The sequence below is a fragment of the Anabrus simplex genome, chromosome 2, assembly GCF_040414725.1.
Source record: "Anabrus simplex isolate iqAnaSimp1 chromosome 2, ASM4041472v1, whole genome shotgun sequence".
Classification (NCBI taxonomy): Eukaryota; Metazoa; Arthropoda; class Insecta; order Orthoptera; family Tettigoniidae; genus Anabrus; species Anabrus simplex.
In genome coordinates, this window is record NC_090266.1 from 1201735860 (window position 1) to 1201757783 (window position 21924).

At 39.7% G+C, this 21924-nt stretch overlaps 1 protein-coding gene across 1 annotated transcript in view; it reads left to right on the top strand.

The window, feature by feature from the left end:
* Nucleotides 1-8452: 8452 nt before the first annotated feature.
* Nucleotides 8453-21924, top strand: part of Hsdl2 (Hydroxysteroid dehydrogenase like 2) — a 190458-nt gene continuing 176986 nt past the window's right edge. The window contains exons 1-2 of the mRNA XM_067142200.2: nt 8453-8893; nt 9142-9305. Of these exons, the coding sequence (XP_066998301.2) occupies nt 8877-8893; nt 9142-9305 (181 nt within the window). The 5' untranslated portion in view covers nt 8453-8876. The remainder of the gene's footprint in view (nt 8894-9141; nt 9306-21924) is intronic.

The following is a 21924-nucleotide window of genomic DNA, read 5'->3' on the forward strand; positions in this document are numbered from 1 at the left end:
GAGGAAGCCATCATCAGTACATCATTCATACAGAGAGAGCTGCATGTCCTCGGGAGGTAGTTACGGCTGTAGTTTCCCGTTGCTTTCAGCCGTGTAGCAGTATCAACACTTAAGCCATGTTGAGTATTATTACAAGGCCGTATCAGTCAATCATCTAGACTGCCGCCCTTGCAACTACCGAAAGGCTGCTACCCCCCTTTCGATGAACCATTCGTTAGTCTGGTCTCTCAACAGATACCCATCCGATTTGGTTGCACCTGCGGCTCGGCTATCTGTATCATTGGGACACGCAAGCGTCCCCACCGCGGCAAGGTCACATGGTTCGCAGTGAGCATATACACCCTAATATAAATGTATTCCCAAATTTTCATTTCTTCATGTCCAGTAGTTTTGGCTCGACGATGATGAATCAGTCAGTCAGTCAGTCAGTCAGTCAGTCAGTCAGTCAGTCAGTCAGTCAGTCAGTCAGTCAGTCAGTCAGTCAGTCAGTCAGTCAGTCAGTCAGTCAGTCAGTCAGTCAGGACATGTTATTTTATATAAGATTTTGCGCAAGTTATAGATACAGCACCTCTTGCTACCTTAGCTTACCGCAATGCAATTCAATTACAGGCTCTGCGCATTTGCTTCTGAGCGCTTTAAACCACGCCAACCAACGCTCTTCTTGTCGAGTCTGGTGAAGCTCCGTTATCAATTCGCCGACATTTCCTTGCAACCAAATATCATTTTACAAGATCTGCTACAGCGAATCATTCGTTGGTCCCATAATTGCATTTACTATATGAATACTATCAACTCCCTACTTCTCGACGATGCCGTAAGCCAGCGTTATAATTTACTTATCAAACCCGTCATACTTATTGCGATTCGATATTGAGAACTATCCCTGCCCCTCCTTATTTATTTTCCTTCGCTAGTTTATATTTCATTCCTTTTATAATCATACCGCCTGCTACCCGCTTTCATTGGTCTACATCCAGTCACACGGCTCTTGAGCCGTTTCCGAAGAAAATTCGCATATCTCTCGCTGACCGCAAAACTGATATATATACGGATGGCTCTAAAAATCTTGATGCGATTCTTTATAGCTAATACACACGCAGCAAAGCAATATTATTTAACAAACTATTTCTCCATTTATTCCGCGGAACTGTTTGCAATCCGACAAACCCTTCTTTACTTCCGGAAACATAAAATTCATAAGGCTACAATGTATCCCGAAGCTCTTAGCGTGTTACAATCCCTCTCCCTTCGTACTTTCTCCTTTAATTGGTACCTATATAATGTTAACCATATACTTTTTACACTCCACCAATCTTGTGTGTCCCTAACATTGGTTTGGGTCCCCAGTCATAATGGTATACACGGTAATGAACAAGCAGACTTTTTTTGTCAAACAAGCTGCTCGCTTAGCAACACCTCCACTTCGAAATCCGTTCTTCCAACGGACTATTATCCCCTTCTCAAGAATAGAGCTTTTCGTACTTGGCAGGAGGATTGGAACATTTCTGCCTTACATAAAGGCATATTTTATTATAATTTACAGTCATGAATTCCCCCTAAACCGTGGTACCCATATCAAAGACCCGGATACTCGCCGTCATATCATCAATGTTATTCGTTAACGTTTCAATCACACATTAACAACTTAATATAAATACAAATTCCGTCTTACCAACCTAACTACATGTATATGCGGCGCACGAGAGGGGGATACCAATCACTTATTATTTCAATGCTCTGCATATGCTTCTGCTCGCCCATTGTTTCTACTGCGTCTCATGCCTTTACAGTTTCCCTTTCCAACCAGCGTCTCCTGTTTGCTACAGAGTCCTACTCCCAGCGTAATTGCAGTGATCAATAAATTTCTCGATGATACTAGGATTGTTTTGTAAGCTTCAGTGATATGTTCTCAGTCCAAGGTCATATACTCCTACTTCCACTGGCGTTTTTCGTACTTCCTTATTCCCTCCGTTGCTAAGGATTCGTTGTGTTCTTTAGTATATATGTGGTTTGATATGTGCGGAGCGAAGTTTTGTTTGTGAACATGATGAGTGTGTCCCCCTATTTCAAGATTTGTGACTGAGTGATATAAAAGAGCCCATTGTTTTTCCGCAAGAAGAATAATACCTCATTTCCGTTGGTATATCATTTATTACTAACGATTACCCGCGGCTTCACTCGCGTGGATTTCGTAATTTGATCAAAGTAATCGTTCCTTGGCATTGTACTAAGACATTATCTGAAAATTCCTAAAGTATAAAATTAAAATAAAAACCTACAACCCGTTTTCCAGTCATTGACCGGCTCAGGGATGTAATGAATGAAGCAGATATAGGTTATTAGTACGATGGGATCGCCACTCCCAAAGTGATTTATTATTGACTGATAGATGCTATGAAATGAGAATGGAGAGTGTTTCTGGAATGAAAGATGACAGGGAAAACTGGAGTACCCGGAGAAAATCGTGTCCCGCCTCCGCTTTGTCCAGCACAAATCTCACATGGAGTGACCGGGATTTGAACCACGGTATCCAGCGGTGAGAGGCCGACGCGCTGCCGTCTGAGCCACGGAGTTATAAGAAAGTATAAAATTTCTCCCAAAAATTAAGTTTCATTTACCCCAGAAATTCTTTGTAAACCATGTTTGTGTTATTACCTTTTGGGGCTAAGAAGACCATGCGACATAGAACTGTACATGTGAGAAACAGTCTTCTCTCAAGCCGAAAAAATAAATGCATGTGTTTTTTATTTTTAAAGGAGATTCCAAATACCTATTCCGACATCTGTAACATATCCAGTTTTTTAGATATACATAAGTATCCCCACGAAAAGAATTCAACCCCTTGATCAGTCCTTCCCCTCCCCATCCAAGTATATTTTCTGAACACAAAAATACAGGTTTCTTTATTTTTAAAGGATATTCCAAATACCAATTTTCACGTTTGTTACATCTTCAGTTTTTAAGATATAAGTATCCACATGAAAAATAATTCAACTATTTTTCACTTCTTTTCACCCCCCGTTGAGTGCCTCCTCCGAAAACAAAATGATACATATTCCTGTATTTTTAAAGGACTTTCCAAATACAAAGTTTATTGTCTCTAACATGTTCAGTTTTTGACATATAATGTACATATACCAGTACTCATTTAAAAAATTCACCCGCTTTTCCAATTCTTTTCAGCCCTTTAACTGGATTTTCTGAAAACAAAAGAATACGTGTTGCATTATTTTTAAACGGGATTCCAAATACCAGTTTTCATGTCTGTATGTCTGTGAGATAAATGTATACTCATAAGAATAATTCAACTTCTTGACTTCTGTCCACCCTTCTCCCGCTAAGTGAACTCCGAAAAAAATACGTGTTTCATAATTTTGAAAGGAAATTCAAAATACCATATTTCATGTCTGTAACAGCTTCAGTTTTTAAGATAAAGTATCCTCATAAACATATTTCAACTCCTCATTTACTTATTTTCAACCCCACAGACCTTACGTCGAGTTTCCGAAAAAAGCAAATGCGTGTTTCTTTATTTTTAAAGGAGATTCCAAATACTAATTTTCACTCCTATAACAATTTCAGTTTTTGAGATATAAGTATCCTCATAAAAATAATTCAACTCCTTTTTCACCCCACCACCCCTAACCGTTAAGTTGGTACCCCACTCCCCAAAAGTGCGTGTTTCTTTATTTTTAAAGGAGATTCCAAATACTAATTTTCACGTCTTTAACATCTTTATCTTTTGAGATATAAGCACAAAGAATTCAACTAATTTTTCAATTCATTCTCCCACCTTAAGAGGATTTTCCGAAAACAGAAGAACACGTGTGTGTTTACTTTGAAAGAAGATTCCAAATACAATTGTTCATGCCTCTAACATTTTCAGTTTTTGAAATATAACTATCCCCATAAAAAGAATTCAACTCCTTTTTCACCCCCAGGCCGTCAAGTTTATTCCCCCCCCCTCCTTCAAAAATGCGTGTTTATTTTTAAAGGAGATTCCAAATACCCATTTTCACGTGTGTAACCTTCAGTTTTTGAGATCTAAGTTTCTCCATAAAAATAATTAAAATTTTTCACTTCCTTTCACCCTCACCCCTTAAGTGAATTTTCCGAAAACCAAAAATACTTGTTTCTTTATTTATAAAGGAGCTTCAAAATGCCAATTATCACGACTGTAACATCTTCAATTTTGAGATACCGGTACATGTATAATCATAAAAAAGGAATTAAACTCCTTTTTCACCGCCCCCGTCCCAGAGTTGATTTCCCCCAAAATGCGTGTTTTTTAATTTTAAAGGAGATTCCAATTACTAATTTTCACGTCTGAAACATCTTTAGTTTTTGAGATGTAAATATCCTTATACAAAGATTTCAACTCATTTTTTCATTTAATTCACCCCCCTTAAGAGGATTTTCCAAACACAAAATGTTACGTATTTCTTCCAAATACGAATTTTAATGTCTGTAACATCTTCAGTTTTTGAGATATTAGTATCCTCATGAAAAAAATTCAACTCCTTTTTCACTCCACCTCCGCCCGTTAAGTTGATTTCCCCCACCAAAAAAATGCGTGTTTCTTTATTTTTAAAGGAGATTCCAAATACCAATTTCCACGTCTGTAACCTTCAGTTTTGAGATATAAGTTTCTCCATAAAAAGTTTTCAATTTTTTACTCCTTTCACACTCCCCATTAAGTGAATTTTCTAAAAACAAGTAGTACCCGTTTCTTTAAAAGAGCTTCCAAGTACCAATTATCAGGACTGTAACATCTTCAGTTTTTGAGATATAAGTCTCCTCATAATAGGTGTTCAATCCATTTTCCATTTTTAAAGGAGATTCCAAATACGGTACCTATTTTTACCACTGTAAACTTTTAAGTTTGTGAGATATAGATATCCTCCTTTTAAAAATTCACCCCCCTTTTCACCCTCTTAGCGACGGAATATAAAAAAACCCTTCCTTAGTGAGCACCTACACCCTAATATAAATGTATCCCCAAAATTTCATTTCTTTATGTCCAGTAATTTTGGCTCGGCGATGATGAATCAGTCAGTCAGTCAGTCAGTCAGTCAGTCAGTCAGTCAGTCAGTCAGTCAGTCAGTCAGTCAGTCAGTCAGTCAGTCAGTCAGTCAGTCAGGACATATTATTTTATATATATACTAGCTGATGTACCCGTGCTTCGCTACGGAATTCTACATTTTATACAGAATTCTAGGTTAGGTAGTGTACACGTTGTGAGCAAGATTGTCTTAAATTTTATAGCTCTTAACGTTACCCTAGAAACGCGGCAGGAGGTCACCAAACATCTTTTCTCATACGAAGACTGAGGGAATTTTCACTGTAATGGTAGATCCAATTTCATACCATCAGTCACAATCAGGTTGGGATGTTTTCATTATAATGCCTTTTTACATCCTCAGAAAGACTGTCTTAGTGGTTTTCCCAACTGAAATGAACATACAATGACGTCAATAGGAATGGCACGATTAAAAGCAATGCTTTCATATTACGAAATACTCGTTGAAATGAAACACCACACATTTTCTCACTTTTAACGAACAGGACTACGCTGCCTATCTAACAGTCCAAAATTCCAGACCTGGAATGACCAAACCGCAGAGAGCCGTGATCCGTGAACACTCTTCGGCTTTCTTCGGTGGGGAGAGGGTCGAATAGTGGAGACTCCCAGGGAAAAAACTATGCCCAATTACCATTCTGTTTCCTAGGAGTACCCAATGAGCCTGAATATCAATTCACTACACTGGCGGCAGAAATATCTATCTGACTTGAAGGCAAATTTTTCCTCCAAGCCAGAAGAGAAACCCCCTCTTCACTGCTAGTTTGGAATAAATTGAATGTAGAATTTAATAAAAGTGAAGAGAAAGGAGCTTTTCTTAAGAAACGGCTCTTTTCAGAGTTGAATTTTAAGTTATTTATTGAATATTGTGGTGCTATAATTTGGAAAAGGCCTAAATTGTTATTCTAGACCAGGCCATACTACTACTACTACTACTACTGCTACTACTACTACTACTACTAAGTGAGGCTCTGCCTTAAGTATGCATACTACTCCTTCGAAACAGCGCGTCAGATGATCCGGTGTGCTACGTACCAACTGTATCAGAAAATGTATGAACCAGAGGAATGGCATGCTAAAGAAGAAAGTTTTCTAACTCCCTGGCTATTTCCCGCCAGTATTCAGTCAGGCTGTTATACTCGGTACGCAGCATTAATCCCATCTATCAGAGTTGAGAGGCAGCATAAGAGACAAAGAACACCACAATAAACAATGGTCAATGTAATTTTATTGTTGATCAATATTATGCACTTTCTATTAGGCCTTCGCATTTAGTTTTCTTCCGACTCTGAAATACCACTCTTATCATAGTCGGTACGGTAAAACTGAATAAAAGATAAATGATCAGAAATTGTATTCTCTATAACTTTTTTATATAGTACTTTTCGATAGGACCAATTTTTAAATTATATTTTAGGCACCTTCCCCTAAACTACAATTTCATCCAGGATGAATAAAATTGCTTATAGCTTAGACTGTTGTTTCTTATTTTCCGACTCTATATAGTGATTTTCATTAAATTCTGTTTATCCATTTTCTCGTGGCTCGGCGTTGATATTGACTTAGACACAAAAATACAAATTCAATCTGTGTTATCATAGCCGGTACGGTAAAAATGTATAAGACATAAATGGTCGGAAATTTAATTCTCTATACCTTTGGTTATGTAGTATTCATCGATACGACAACTAATAACATAAATATTTGAGAATTACATTTAGGTCTTCCTCTAAACTACCATTTCACTCAGCGTAAATAAAATGACTTATAGCTTAAATTGTAGTGGCTCATTCTCCGATTTTGTATACCAATTTTCAATGAAATATGACCACTAATAATGTAAATATTTAAAAATTAAATTTTTGGCCTTCCCCTAAACTGCTATTTTACTCAGCGTGAAATAATATTATTCATAGGCTTGATTGTAGCGACGTATTCCTCGACTTTGCATACCAATTTTTATGAAGATAGGACTACTAAAAAAATATTTGAAAATTAAATTTTAGGCCTTCCCCTAAGCTACAATTTCTATCAGCGTGAATAAAATTATTTATGACCTAGATTGTAGCGACTTATTCTCCGACTTTGCATACCGATTTCCATTAAATTCTCTTTGGTCGTTTTCTAGTGATGCGTGTACATACATACATACATACATACATACATACATACATACATACATACATACATACATACATACATACATACATACATACATACATACAGACAGACAGAAATTACGGAAAAGTAAAAAGTGCATTTCCTTGTTACTGTGGACATGACCGATACATAAATACCATTCTTTTCAAATTCTGAGCAATGTACAGACAAAACTCTTATTTTATATATATAGATTACATTTCAGGCCTTCCCCTAAACTACCATTTCACTCAGTGTGAATAACATTATTGATAGCCTAGATTATAGCGACCTATTCCCCGACTTTGCATACCAATTTTCGTGAAGATACGACCACTAATAACATAAATATATGACAATTAAATTTTAGGCCTTCCCCTAAAGTACCATATTTCTCAGCGTGTATAGCCTATATTGTAGCGACTTATTTCCCATCTTTGTCTAGCGATTTTCACCAAGAAACGACCACTAATAACATAAATATTTGAGAATTAAATTTCAGGCCTTCCCTAAACTACCATTTCACTCAGCGTGATTAAAATAATGTATAGCCTAGATTGTAGCTGTTCATCATCCGACTTTACATTCCGATTTTCGTTCAATTCTCTTCAGCCGTTTTCTCGTGATGCGTGTACATACATACATATATACATACATACATACAGACAGACAGACAGACAGAAATTACGGAAAAGTAAAAAATGCATTTCCTTGTTACTGTGGACTTGACCGATACAGAAATACCGGTACCATTCTTTTCAAATTCTGAGCAATGTGCAGACAAAACTCTTATTTTATATATATAGATGTACAGACAAAACTCTTATTTTATATATATATAGATATAGATATATAGATATAGATTGATCTCACTCGCAAACCAGTGACTGGATGTAGCGCTTTTTTACGGAGTGCAATAATTGTTAAAGTTTGTGTCGGTTACAATTTCATTGAATGGAAGAAAGTCACTACTGGAATATACCACAGAGAATTGTTTTAATTCCGTCTAAAGCATATTCGTTCACTTTTATCATGTTACGTATTAATAATGGTTGAAGTGTGCCACTCCCACTGTCTTTGTTGAGCTAAGTCATGATGATTGTGACTTTTGCTTCCTGTATCGCACCGTTTTATCTTTGTAATTATTTAATTACGTAATTATTTACACTGACCAATGTGTTTCGTATTTAGTTGACCTTTGTACTTGTGCTTGTCTGTTATCGTAATGTTCATTCCAAAGAGAACTTCTCCTCTTAGGTCCGGATCGCTCAGGAATCGAGGTGGCACTGAATCGCTATAGCATGAAGTGTAGTTGTTTGCTGCGAATTGAGAGAAGTTTATTAATAAAACCGAGAATAATTGTGCGCGCTTAACGAGACTCGCATTTTGTCATTGTTTGCCGTGATATTTAAGAGTGCACGATATTTTAACCTACTTGCATGAAAATATGTTAATACCCGATACGTATAGTTGATGTGCACATTAGAGGCACCATTAGTCCGTCAAGGGATCTGCGTTAATATTGTGAAAATTCTTCCGAATCTTTATTGAAAGTTTATTGAATGCCAGTTACAGTTATCGTGTGGGCTGCATAGTGAATGTTAAGATTGGTTATAGGCTAAGTCTTTAAGTTTGTGCAGGATTAAAGTTGTAAAAGATGATTCAGAATACAGGGTGAGTGCTGAGTATCGAATATAAATTTTGTGGTAATACGTTAAAAGTAAAACTGAATGTATGATAGACTGTGCAGTTACTGATACTTGTGTGATTCCTTGCAGTAATATAAAGGAATAGTTCTCAAATTTCCCTGTTGTGTATTAAGCATTTTAGAAACATAAAAGTAGTTATAATTATTAGCGTATAGTAACCATTTAAATTAATTGACATAATTCTGATGGAATTACTTTTTCTTGTGCTTTTAGATACTTAGCTGGCCGTACTCTATTCATTACTGGTGCAAGCCGTGGTATTGGTAAAGCTATAGCTTTAAAAGCAGCCCGTGATGGTGCCAATGTAATAATTGCTGCGAAGACTGCTGAACCTCATCCAAAACTTCCAGGGACAATTTATACAGCTGCTGAAGAAGGTTTGTTAATTTCTGGTTTTTACATATTCAGTGTTCTATGGTTGTATGAAAGAGTGTATAATAATTTGGTAAAGCTAACCATGTGTTACTGATTTTTGAAATGTTCTTTTATATAACGTGTTGTTAGCAGTTGTTCGAGAACCAATCTTCATTGCATCACTCCTCTTATCCTGAGAAAAACTATGGAAAGGAAGTAAATTATAGGGAGATAAAGCTAAGATTCCTCTCAATTTACTCTCTCATGATAAATATCATTATATATTTAAAAAAGTGCTGTTATTAATTAGCACCATATGATTCCAAACACCTTTCAGAATTTCGAGAACAATGCATTTGTACACAAGTGCTATGCATAGCTCCATTGTTGTTTACTTACCATACAGAAATCTGAAACTGATTTGATTGGGAACAGAACTTTCAGTGACCTGCAACCATATGCGTAATGTAACTCAACATTTACCATTCACTCTTTACCTACTGCCGTAAACTTCACAACCCAATTTATTGTAGTTGAAATAGGCCTACGGATTTCATTCGATAGATGTCATTCTTGGATTGCAAATCTTAGCAAGTCAGAAATGTTTGAAGTATTGGTAAGACTTAGCTTTGATAATGTGTTTCATCGTGTAAACGTGTGTTCCCTTTTCTGAAAGGGGGGCGTAAGAAACCACTGCACATTGAGGTTACTGGCCTGTCAGTTATGAACTGATCCTAAAGGGTAGGTAGGAGATAGGGATCTGCGTTCAAATGGCCTTCACTTAAACCACATAGATATGTATAAGTCATGGGATTTGTTTAGAAAGGTAGAAATTCTTTAAGACTTACATTACTTTTATAGCATGATAAGGATGTAATATGTTGGAAATCTTAAGTGGAGTACCTTGTAGAGCAGAGATGTGTTCACTGCGACAGTTAAGAAACCACCCGCCATCCCACAGAAGTAATTTTGGTTTTATAACCTAATAGAACTTACAATGCGTCTAACTATGTACCAGCATTTCCATTGGGTGAGAGACAACGGGATATGAAGTCACTTCCAGCAATGAAGAAAAATGAATTCCGTTACCAACCTGCGCACAAGAAATACACAACTGCCCAGACCAATGGAGGTGTCTCACAGGATACTAGAGGCCTAGAGCCGCTTCGCGGCTTCTAACCTGGGGGCTTACGCCCCCAGTCCCCCTTTGATTGATCCAGACCAATGGCTTTGTCACTAGCCTACCCTAACCAATCCAGACCAATGGAGGAGTCACACGGGATACTAGAGGCCTAGGGCCGCTTTGTGGCGTCTAACCTGGGGGCTTACGACCCCAGACCACCGGGCGAGTTGGCCGTGCGCGTAGAGGCGCGCGGCTGTGAGCTTGCATCCGGGAGATAGTAGGTTCGAATCCCACTATCGGCAGCCCTGAAGATGGTTTTCCATGTTCACACCAGGCAAATGCTGGGGCTGTACCTTAATTAAGGCCACGGCCGCTTCCTTCCAACTCCTAGGCCTTTCCCATCCTATTGTCGCCATAAGACCTATCTGTGTCGGTGCGACGTAAAGCCCCTAGGAAAAAAAAAAAAAAAAAAAAAACGACCCCAGACCCCCTTTGCTTCATCCGGACCAGTGGCTTTGTCATGAGACAACGGCTTTGTCACGAGATTCGTAAATTCAAAAGTAGTGCCACTGCACTAGGACTAGTTCTTTATATGAACAGTTGGCAGCTCTGTCCACTGCACGATCAAGCCCTACTCGAGCGAGAGAGAAACAAATGACATTGCAATCACGCCTAGTTGCGTGCACTGAAAAATGTAAGTTGTTCTGAATTTTTACCGTTTAGAAGAGTTATAGGGAGGTAAATTCAGGGGGAAAAGGTTCGACCAGGGAGCAGTGACGAGAGTACAGGGAGGGAAGTCAATGGCATAAATTTGTTACTGTTAAACTGTAGAAGTAATGTAAGAAAAGGATTAGAATTAAATAACTTGATAGGTCAGGGAAGCTCTTCATGTTATGTTAAGAACGATGATGCAATCGGATTGGCAGCGAAATGTTTTTTTTTTTTGAGAAAATTAGGGTAATTTGTTACTTCTGGGTGTGTGTTTGAAATTGATGAATTTGCCATATTTGCTATGCCAGAACACAAACCGCTGCCGTGCTTCAGAGAAAAGGAGGGAAGTGGTATGTACGATGGAGACAAGATAATGCTCCGCGCGTATGCACAAGTTTCCTCGTTCGACTTGCACAGGATTGTCCTGGTCTTTTACAGTCAATATCCACAGTTCATTTATTAAACAGATGTAACTGTGCACACATGGTACAAGAACATATTGTAAGTAAGACACACTTATCAGTCCAGAAATGCACCAGATCATTTCCAGTCTCATCGGTTTGTCGCAATAACATTCTTTGTTACTTTACATGCTTGAAGATGCAACGCTACTGCCCCACGAGTGTGTATTCCTTCACTCGCAACATTGTAAATGGAATGAAATGCTGAACGAAGGAAACAGTATGAGGAATGGTTTGATTACAGTAATGTTCCATATGCCGGCACCCTCCGCCCTCCCTCCTACTTCGATGCACGGTTCACAACAGTGTAGTAGTGACCTTTGGACTCTGTTCAGGGTGTTGCGAACGACCGGGAAAGCTGCCTGTATCTTGCTACAAGTTCTTCTTTATCTATGGGGCTCGCATGGTAAATCACTTGTACAGAACAAACTGTACACTGCCTACTGGGGCTGGGAAGCGACTATGCGAAATGAACGATAAGCTTGTGCATTCGCACCGAGCATTACATCTTATCTTTCCCTTCCCCTCTCTTTTCTTCCCTCCTTTCTTCCTTCCTATGCGTGATGCAGACTGCTAGCTTCTTCCCCACTCCATCTGCTACCTTTACCAATTTACCCCCTCGCCACTCCACCAGCGTGAGTCAAGGTTAGAACAAACCCTTACCTATCTCGATAGCTGCAGTCGCTTAAGTGCGGCCAGTATCCAGTATTCAGGAGATAGTGGGTTCGAATCCCACTGTCGGCAGCCCTGAAGATGGTTTTCCCAGTTTCACACCAGGTAGATGCTGGGGCTGAACCTTAATTAAGGCCACGGCCGCTTCCTTCCCAGTCCTAGCCCTTTCTTGTCCCATTGTCGCCATAAGAGCTATCTGTGTCAGTGCGATGTAAAGCCAATAGCAAAAAAAAAAAAAAAAAAAAACCCGCCATTTTCAGTAAGGGGGTTGTGAAACTTGTATTATAAACAATTTGTTGTAGTTTGTTTATTGAGCTGTTTGTTGTGGTGGTTTTACAAATAATTCCTCAAATATGGAGCACAGAAGGTATTTGAGACTAGATGATATAATCGTTTTTCTCCAGGAACTAAGTGAAGATGACTCTGGGGACAAGTCAGGTCCAGCACCACATGGAAAACAAAATATTGTTGATGGGTGCGTCACAAGCACTTATAGACTCCTCACGGCTGAATTTATTTTCAAACGCATTTATAGACTCCCCATGGCTGAATTTATTCTCAAACGCATACAGAAATGTCTGGAAACACAGGCTGAAAGGCAGCTGCATTGTAAGAACTGGTCTGTGACTATGGATGAACTTGATGCATTTCTAGGCATATAGTATGCTTGTGAGGTCAACTTGTCAGAGAACCCTGGATTTGAAATCACTCTGGTCCAAAAAGTGGGGACTTGAATTGTATAAGAATGCTATGTCCCAAGATCATTTTATAGAAATTTTAAGATTCTTGAGATTCGATTTCAGTTCCTCATTGTCAGAGAAACTTAATACCAATAAGTTTGCCCTGATATCAGAAGTATGGGAAAGGTTTATTTCAAATTGTCAGATTTGCTATAAACCTGGAGCTTGGATTACAATTCATGAGCAACTGTTCTCCAGCAAAACTCTCTATTGCATTTTGCAATTTATGGCATCCAAGTCCGACATATGGGCAGAAATTTTGGACGGTCATAGATAAAGAATCAAAATACATCTTGAACGTACTTCCTTATCTAGCTTTCGAGTATTTATCAAGGCAAGTTCTGTAAGAATGTAGATATGCTTAGTTCATCCAGGTGTGCAGGTGGGAACGGACAGAAAGAAGAAACCCGACACCATAACATGTTACAACGGAACTAAGTATGGAGTTGACGTGGTGGACCAAATGGCCAGAAAGTATACTGTCAAGCCGGCTGCACGTAGGTGGCTGTTACACACATTCAGTAATGTTCTCGAATTAGCAGGAATAAGTGCTTGGGTGTTGTACAAATAGGTTACAAATATCAGGATCTCACGAAGAAATGGTTGCATTTCAGTGATTGACTTATTTCCCTTTATCCAGCGGTAGTCGGTCAGGGGGAAATATGGCGATTTAGGACTTCCTTCAGATGATCTAAGTGCTCTTCGAAGGTCTCGGAAAACACCACAACATCGTCGAGGTAATTATAAAGATATTCAAATTTGATGTCGGAGAAGTCTCTATCCAGCAGTCTAGTAACGACAGCTGTATCCATGGGGAGCCCGAAAGGCACACGGTTGTATTCATACAAATGCCAATCCGTGGCAAAAGCCGTTAGATGTTTGGATTCTTCTGCCAGAGGTATTTGATTATATACCTGGTTAAGATCTAAGATGGTTAAGAACTTAGCCTTGCAAAACCATGAAAAACAAGATTGAAGATCAGGAAGGGACACAGATTGTAACACGACCATACGTTTCAACACCCTGTAATCAATGATAGGCCTGAAACCACCTTGGGGTTTTGGTACGAGAAAAATGTGCGATGAATACGCCGACTTTGAAGGTCGAATAATACCATCTCTTAACATCTGATCAGTGACTTCCTTAAGAGCCTTCATTTTAGGTGGAGATAACCTATAAGGAGGAAACCTAACTGGAATAGAATCGGTTAGCTCAATCTTATATTCAATAAGATCAGCGACGCCAAGGGTTTCCGAAAATACGCCAGGAAAAGACTGACACAACTTTCTAATACCTTTAGCCTGATCCTCAGGTAGGTGCCTAAGATCTAACGACATCTCACTCTGGGTAGGTGAAATAGATGACAATGAAACAGAATTACATTTCAAAAGAGGAGTTTTAAGGTTACTAACAAACTTGAAAGTGCACGACTTGCTCTGAAGATCGAACACCAGACCGGTATGAGACAAGAAATCAGCCCGCAATATTACAGGGCAAGACAACTGTTTAGCCACAAATAACTTAATTTTCCAAGAAAATTTTGAGATTCGAACTTTAAGAAAAATGAAGCCAAAAAGTTCTACTGTGACGAGTTTGCTGAAACACATTCAATAGAAGACAAACAATAGTCCGGAAATTTACAGCATGTTTTCAGTTTATGGTACCACTCCTTGGAAATAATGGAGCTAATGCTCCCCGAATCTAGCAACGCCGTGATAGGTTCGTTACTCACTACAATTTTCAGAGATGGCATGAATTGTGCGGTCCTGGAAGCAATTTTAAGGCATTCCTAGGGCCCTGAAATAGTAATTTAGAGGAAGTCTCTTCTTTAGAGGTTTCGTTGCCTGATTTAACGGGGGCTGAGCCTCAGGAAGGTGAACATGGTGACTCAGCCGATGACACTAGTCACTTCCTATTTTGCTGGGTTAGTGGAGGCAGCACCAGAAGTTGAGCAGGACGGTGTGCTGTTAAGAGAAGTGCAATTCTTGGCTAAATGGGAAAACGATCCTCACTTGAAACAACCTTGGGACGGACCTGCTCCGTTTCTAGTTCCGCTAGATTTTACCAAGGGACACTTATTTCAAAGGTGTTCAGTCGATCCCCACGCATAACACTTGCGTGCGGGGAAGGTTCGGCGAGGTGTTGGCCGAGAACTATTAGATGACGGAGGGGGCTCCCTGGTGACTCGTAAAGTGTCGGCATACCTCACTCCTTCCGCTGACACTGCCATTGCCTCGAGTTCCGAGAAAGATTGTGGTCGAGCGGCAAAACATAAGTACGACCTATAGGGCGGAGAGATTCCTTCTACTATGGTTTGTACAATTTGCTCATCTGGAAAATGGAGAGCGAATACCCTAGTATAAAATTTTATATCTTGAATAAAGTCGGCAGGATTCTCGTCCAACCTCTGTACTCTGAAGTAGTACTTTTGTATTAAAGACGACATAGCTCTAGCCGGAATTAAGTTAGCCAAGAGGTGGGCATGGAAGTCTTCTATCGAAGATCTATCAGCTATTGCTTTTACTATGTTGTCCGAGAGGATGCCTACAGAATAGGGGTAAATACTTTCAAGTATTTGAGAATGAGAGAGAGCAAATACCAAGGCATGGTCTTGAAATTAGACTAAGAATCTTAGAAATGAAATAACCTCATTCCTTGAATTAATTGAAAATTTGGATATTCCTTTAAGCAACGTAGCAAAGGGGTGGGGAAAACTGCTAAAACCAGGTGACATAAAAGGGGATGGCATTGGAGGTTGAGAAGGTTGAAACACTGCGTTATTCATAAAGAAAGTTGGAAGTTGTCTTAGGTGATCAGACACTTGTTCCGATGGGGCAGATGTTTCTTGAGTAGCCACTGATTTCCTACTCTCAATAGCCCTACTAGAGTCCTCTTCCGCAGCCAAGTTTACAGTTTGAACAGGGTCAATTTTAGCACTAGCGGCCCCAGGCAACAATTGACTAACCCTATTAGACATATCCGGTGTCTTCGTAGCTCAGGCGGCAGCGTGCCGGCCTCTCACCGCTGGGTTCCGTGGTTCAAATCCTGGCCACTCCATGTGAGATTTGTACTGGACAAAGCGGAGGCGGAACAGGTTTTTCTCTGGGTACTCCGGTTTTCCCTCTCATCCTTCATTCCAGCAACACTCTCCAATATCATTTCATTTCATCTGTCATTCACTAATCATTGCCCCAGAGGAGTGTGACAGGCTTCGGCAGTGGGCATAATTTCTATCCTCGCCGCTGGATGGGGGCTTCATTCATTCTGTTCCTGACCCTGTCGAATGACTAGAAACGGGCTGTGGAGTTTCATTAGACATATCCAACAGATGTTCGACAAAGTTACTAGCCTCCTTCGCATGATCATCCTTTAGTTTTAGAGATGGTAGCTCCCTAGCCCTATTATAAAAATGAAACAGTCTAGCTTGAACTCTTTTAAGTTGATTAGCCGAAGGGTCACTTACTTTAAAGAAACTAACTACAGAAGCTAGCTCGGTGGTATTATCTGTGATAGTGGACAGAATCTAAGTTTGGCAACATCTGCCACAACCGTACTGCCAGATTGGACCTTCCTAATTAGAAGCTCATAAATCAATTCCTCCTTGCGCAGGTACGCGGGTGCAAAAATATCACGAGGATCAGACATATTGATGGAAAATCTAATGAATTTTGAAAATTTCCAGCAACCAAGAAAATTTTGAGAGTTCGGATTCGATTTCTATAAGCAGCCGTCAAAAGGGGCTTGATCCAGACCTGTTCGAGCACGCTCTGCTACCACTCGTTACGGTGATACCGTGGTGGACAGAGGTGAAAGAAGGTGCGGGCATGAATGGGTCGATATACAGTCATCAGAAGATAAATTTAAAACTTTAAAATTATAGCTATATTTCTTTCTCGGCTATCTTTTAGTTTTTTTTTTCAAAGTTAGGCTTTACAATTTCAGGTGCCAAAATTTGCTTACAAGTTAGGTGACAATGTTTAGAAAATCAGAACAATTAACTGACAAATTAGCGAACTTGAGCTTGCAGCTCCCTAATTACCAATGTTACATGAGCACAACTGCTCCCATTAACAAACAGTGAAGGAGACAAGTCTCCTATGTTCTTTTACATCAACATAAAGAGCGTGAAGAGTATTATTGCTCTATCCAATTACACTTAGAAATCTATTTCCCAAAATTTCACACTTTTCAGGCCTATCAAAGGCATAACCTACATTTTACAAACTCAAACAGTATTCACTGTCTTCTATGTTCAACTTTCTACATCTTTACATAAAAGGAAGGACACAGAATTTCACAGGGGTATCGAACACCCATTCTACCGGGCCTTTGTGAAAAAGCAAAAGGTTAGATAACTAGCCCAAAAATCGAAACGGTGAGAAAGCGGACACTTGCACTCCTTGAAATTCAAAATGAAAGTTTAAAACCCTATTTAGGCTTATGGCAGGAAGTTACAGAGGCTAAGCCTATACTACTGAGATGACTAGATGGAGAGTATATTTAAATTACAAGGATCACAAACTGAAAAAGTTAACAAAATAATAGCCACCTCAAAATCAAGTTGATAGGGAACACGAGAGGGTATCGTGCTCTCTATGCCCTGATTTCGGCTAAGTTCTTTTGATTTGTTTGAAATTTACATTTCAGAAAATTAAAGTTACATAGTTAAAGATCAGAAACCTTCCCCTTGAGCTAGCTTTCAAAGACTATCCGCCTCCTTTGTTAACACACACTCTGGTGACTGGAACGATCAGTGAGACAACTTGCCTCGAAAAATGTGCCAGCTTATATACCCGAGAGGAAGGTTCTAGAAAGCTCTGGGCTGAGGCCCGACACACCCCGATTTTCATTGGGTAATTAAATAGATACAATACAGAGCTTATTGGCTGAAAAATAAATCTATAAAATTTTCTGGGTCAACATTAGAAGTTAGCGGGCAGAGATAGAAGTGTTGTAAACTTTAACATGCCAAAAACAAAGAGTAATCAATTCAGTTTTGGAAACCTTAAAATAAAAAGGTTACTTTGTAATTTTAATAGTCCCTCCTCACACCAGAGGGCATAACATCCATTTTTAGTAGAGATATCTGTAGAGAAAAGTCCAAACTTCTTGTATTAGTTGTTGCAAACTTCGCATATCAGATGGCATTCTCCAAGGCACTTCATTTGAATGAATGGGGCGGGTGTACCTTCTGGTACACAGTCGATTACTTTTGAGAGTATTTCTTGGTTTCTATGCATTTTCTCATATTTGTTTCTTGTCTTAGGCCTCACTTAGTTATATAGCAATATTTACTGTTCCTAGCATAGCTAAGTTAACCTCGTTCTTGAGGTGTTTAGCTGATTGTTCATGTTTTTTAGCCTTTTCACCTAAATGCTTCAAATCCACCACTCTGTGGTTTTTGTATCACTTCCAAACAACCAAACACGGAAAGCAAAACAGAGCATTTCTCTTGTCGCAACCAGTTAACCACTTCCCCTTATTATACACTGAAAAATTAAACTTCTGTCATGTAAGTTTGTCTACTTGACGATGGTTGGCACATAGACAAATCAGGTGTAGGATGACTGGCATTCTTCACCTCATTCTTCTCAGCGAGCGTTAATTGTGAAAATGAAAAGCCTTTTAAATACCTAACACTATTCTTTTCCGTGTCTATTCATAAAATTTAACTACAATTAACTGTCTCCTTGAGGCATTGAAATTGGTAAATGTACACTGTACAGTTTAAAATAATTGGCACTTTATAAATACCGATTGTTAGAAGGCGCAACCAACACGACACACTACTTGCTCTTCGAGAATACTGCAACCACATGGCTGGGGGCTGGTCAGGCTGTGGTCCGGCTGGCACGCTGACTTGCCCGATTGCCTTTCAACTTCCTCCATGCACAGAGTGAACTGCAGAGCACGCGGGTAGGGCACAACCCAAACAGTGGGAATCCAGCCTTGCTGCTTGCTAGTGTGTTGCATACTCTTTGGAGTGCCACTGCACTCAGCTGCTCTAGCCCTGACAGATTTAGAATGAGTTACACTAGTTTAAATACTTCAAAGGAAGTAATCATTTCGGATATGCAATTATATTTTTGTTTGCCTTCGTCAAACGCTGGGAGGGGCTGCATCCCCTATGGAGAAACCACGCCTGGTTCCTGATTAATATGATCACCATGAGCATATACCTCAATGTGAACTGCTCAGAACTTAATGTATATTAGCATATTCATGATCTCTCTTGTAGCTGCCCACTTTTCAATGTAGTAAATCTTCTTTAACTGATTTTACCCTTTTTTTAAAAATATGAATACAGTATTTCAAAGGTCACTGCAAATTTTTACATAAAAAACCAACACAATGAGGTAACCTCCACTGTGCAAAAAGTCCCCAAACCCCTATTTGCATATATGAATATGGGCTGATAAATTCACCTTAAAAAGTCATATTGAAGTACATTTCTTACTTTCATCTTATCAAAAAGAAATGTTTTTATTTTCGAGGATGAACCAGCAACAGTCAAAATTCTAACAGTCATCTTGGAGGTATCGCAGGTAGTATAGTCGCCGATCCACCCACAGTTGCGAATCATCTAGCAAATCACTTTGCATGTTTATCTGGTTTTGGGAATTACCATTCTGATTTCCTTGTACTGAAGCAGGGGGCAGAACTCCATCTAAAGTTTGCTACTCACTTTCCAGAGGATTATAACGTGCCCTTTACGGAGTGGAAACTTAGAACCATCTTTGCGCTTTGCAAGGGCACGGCTTCCAGACTAGAGAAGTTCCACAACCAGATATTAAAACACCTCAGCGATGTTAGCTTATTCTATCTTTTAGGGATTTTCAACCGAATCTGTTTAGAGGTCGAGATTCCATCTCAGTGGCAATAGGGGATAGTAATTTTTCTTGTCAAGCCTGACAAAGATCCTAAACATGCATGAAGTTACAGACCTATTTGTCTCACCAACTCTGTGAAAACTGTTTGAGATGATGGTTAATCGACAACTTGTGCAGTGTTTTGAGAAAAGATGACTTTTGTCTACTACCAGTGTGGTTTTCAAAATTCTTGCTCCACCACTGACCACATGATATGCCTGGAGAGTTTTATTCGGGCTGCTTTTCTCTGAAAACGGCATTTGGTGTTTGTTTTTTCTTCGATTCGGACAAGGCATATGACGCCATATAACGATATGGCATATCAGTGTAAATTCCGAGGTAACTTGCCGGGTTTAATTGCAAATTTTTTATCCCTCTGTCTATTCCGTGTCCAAGTTGGGAGGGCATATTTGCATTACCATGTTCAGGAGAATTGAGTCCCACAGGGATCATTTCTCAATGTCACTTTGTTTGTGATAGATATGAACAATATTGTCGCTGCTGCAGGTTCAGCAGTAATACCGTTGCTATATGTGAATGATTTTGCTCTGCATTACAGTTCACAAAATATGGCAGAGTGACAGTTACAGCAAGCTATTAGCAGAAAGGAACAGTGGGCCTTAAAACATGGCTTTCAGTTTTCAACTGATAAGCCCTCTTTTGTTCATTTCTGCTGGATGTGCACTCTTCATTCTTCTACTTTATTTAGGGCGGGTTGCTCTGCATGTGGTAGACACATACCAATTTCTTGGTCTCCTTTTCAATTGTAAATTATTGTTGGAGCTACACGTGAATCAAAAGTCAAATGCACTAAGAAACTCAATATTTTGACGTTTCTTAGTGGCACTACATTGGGAGCTGATCACACACTCCTATGCTTTTATAGGGTGCATATTTCATTCAGATTAGACTACGGTAGTGCAGCATATGGACCAGCAAGGAAAGACATACTCGATAAACTTAATAGCGTCCACCACAGCGGAGCTAGCTTGGCAACCGGAGCTTTCTGTACAAGTCCCATTGCTAGCCTGCTCGCTGAATCTGGTGTGCCACCTTTACACCTGAGGTGCTAGCAAGCACTGTTCTCCTATGTGGCAGAAGATACCACTTCAGTCAAGCTATCCCTGCATATTCCACAATGAAAACCATCGGTTGTATGCTGCTTATCAATGAGCAGTGCAGCTGGTTGGTATACGCTTGGATAGCAGTTACAGATGGTTTCATATTCCTTCAGTTCCTTCTCTTTTTAGATGACAAAGTAGGTACCTGCTTGATTAATGAAACTACCTGAAATCATCTTGGATCTGCATACCGGCTCAAAGGCGAACATGGATCCCTTCATTTATTGAAGGCTGTTAATTTCTGTTGTTGGCCGGTATCCAGATTGAGTAGATATTTTACGAATGGTTCGAGAACAGAAGCGGAATTAGGCTGTGTGTTCATTGTCGACATTAAGTGGTTTCTTTTTCCTCTCCCTGAAAGCTGTAACGTGTACACGGCAGAGCTGTGTGCTATTCTTGAAAGTCTGCAGTATGCACTGTCCAGTGAACTTTGGCGCTTTTTGCTGTGTACTGACTCCTTGAGCTCGGTACAGTGTATCAGTATATGTTAACCAGCGGCACCCTCTGTTGCAGCAGATCCAGGACCTGCTGATCGGGTTGTGGAGCGTAGCACCAGAATTATGTTTCTGTGGCTTCCAAGCCACGTGGGTATGGCGGGAAACAAGTTAGCTGATAGGGCTGCCATGGAGGGGGTCACAATGCCCCTAATGCCTTATAAGGTTCCAGTTAGAGATATTGGTTCTGAGCTGAGACACTTGATGTTTCAGATAAGCTGAGAGGAGCAGTGGTATTATGTATTCTTCAGATCGGCCGTGATATAGCTGCTCGCTCCTACGCATGAAAGGGAGAAGACCCCCTCCCCGTGTACTTGCGGCAGTCATCTGATCATAGTACACGTTCTTATGGAGTGTGTGGACCTGGCTGCTCTGTGCCATAGTCGGAAACTTCTGAATACTGTCTACCTCATTTTAAGTCACAAGTCAGTAGACCTTGTCCTCTGTTTTA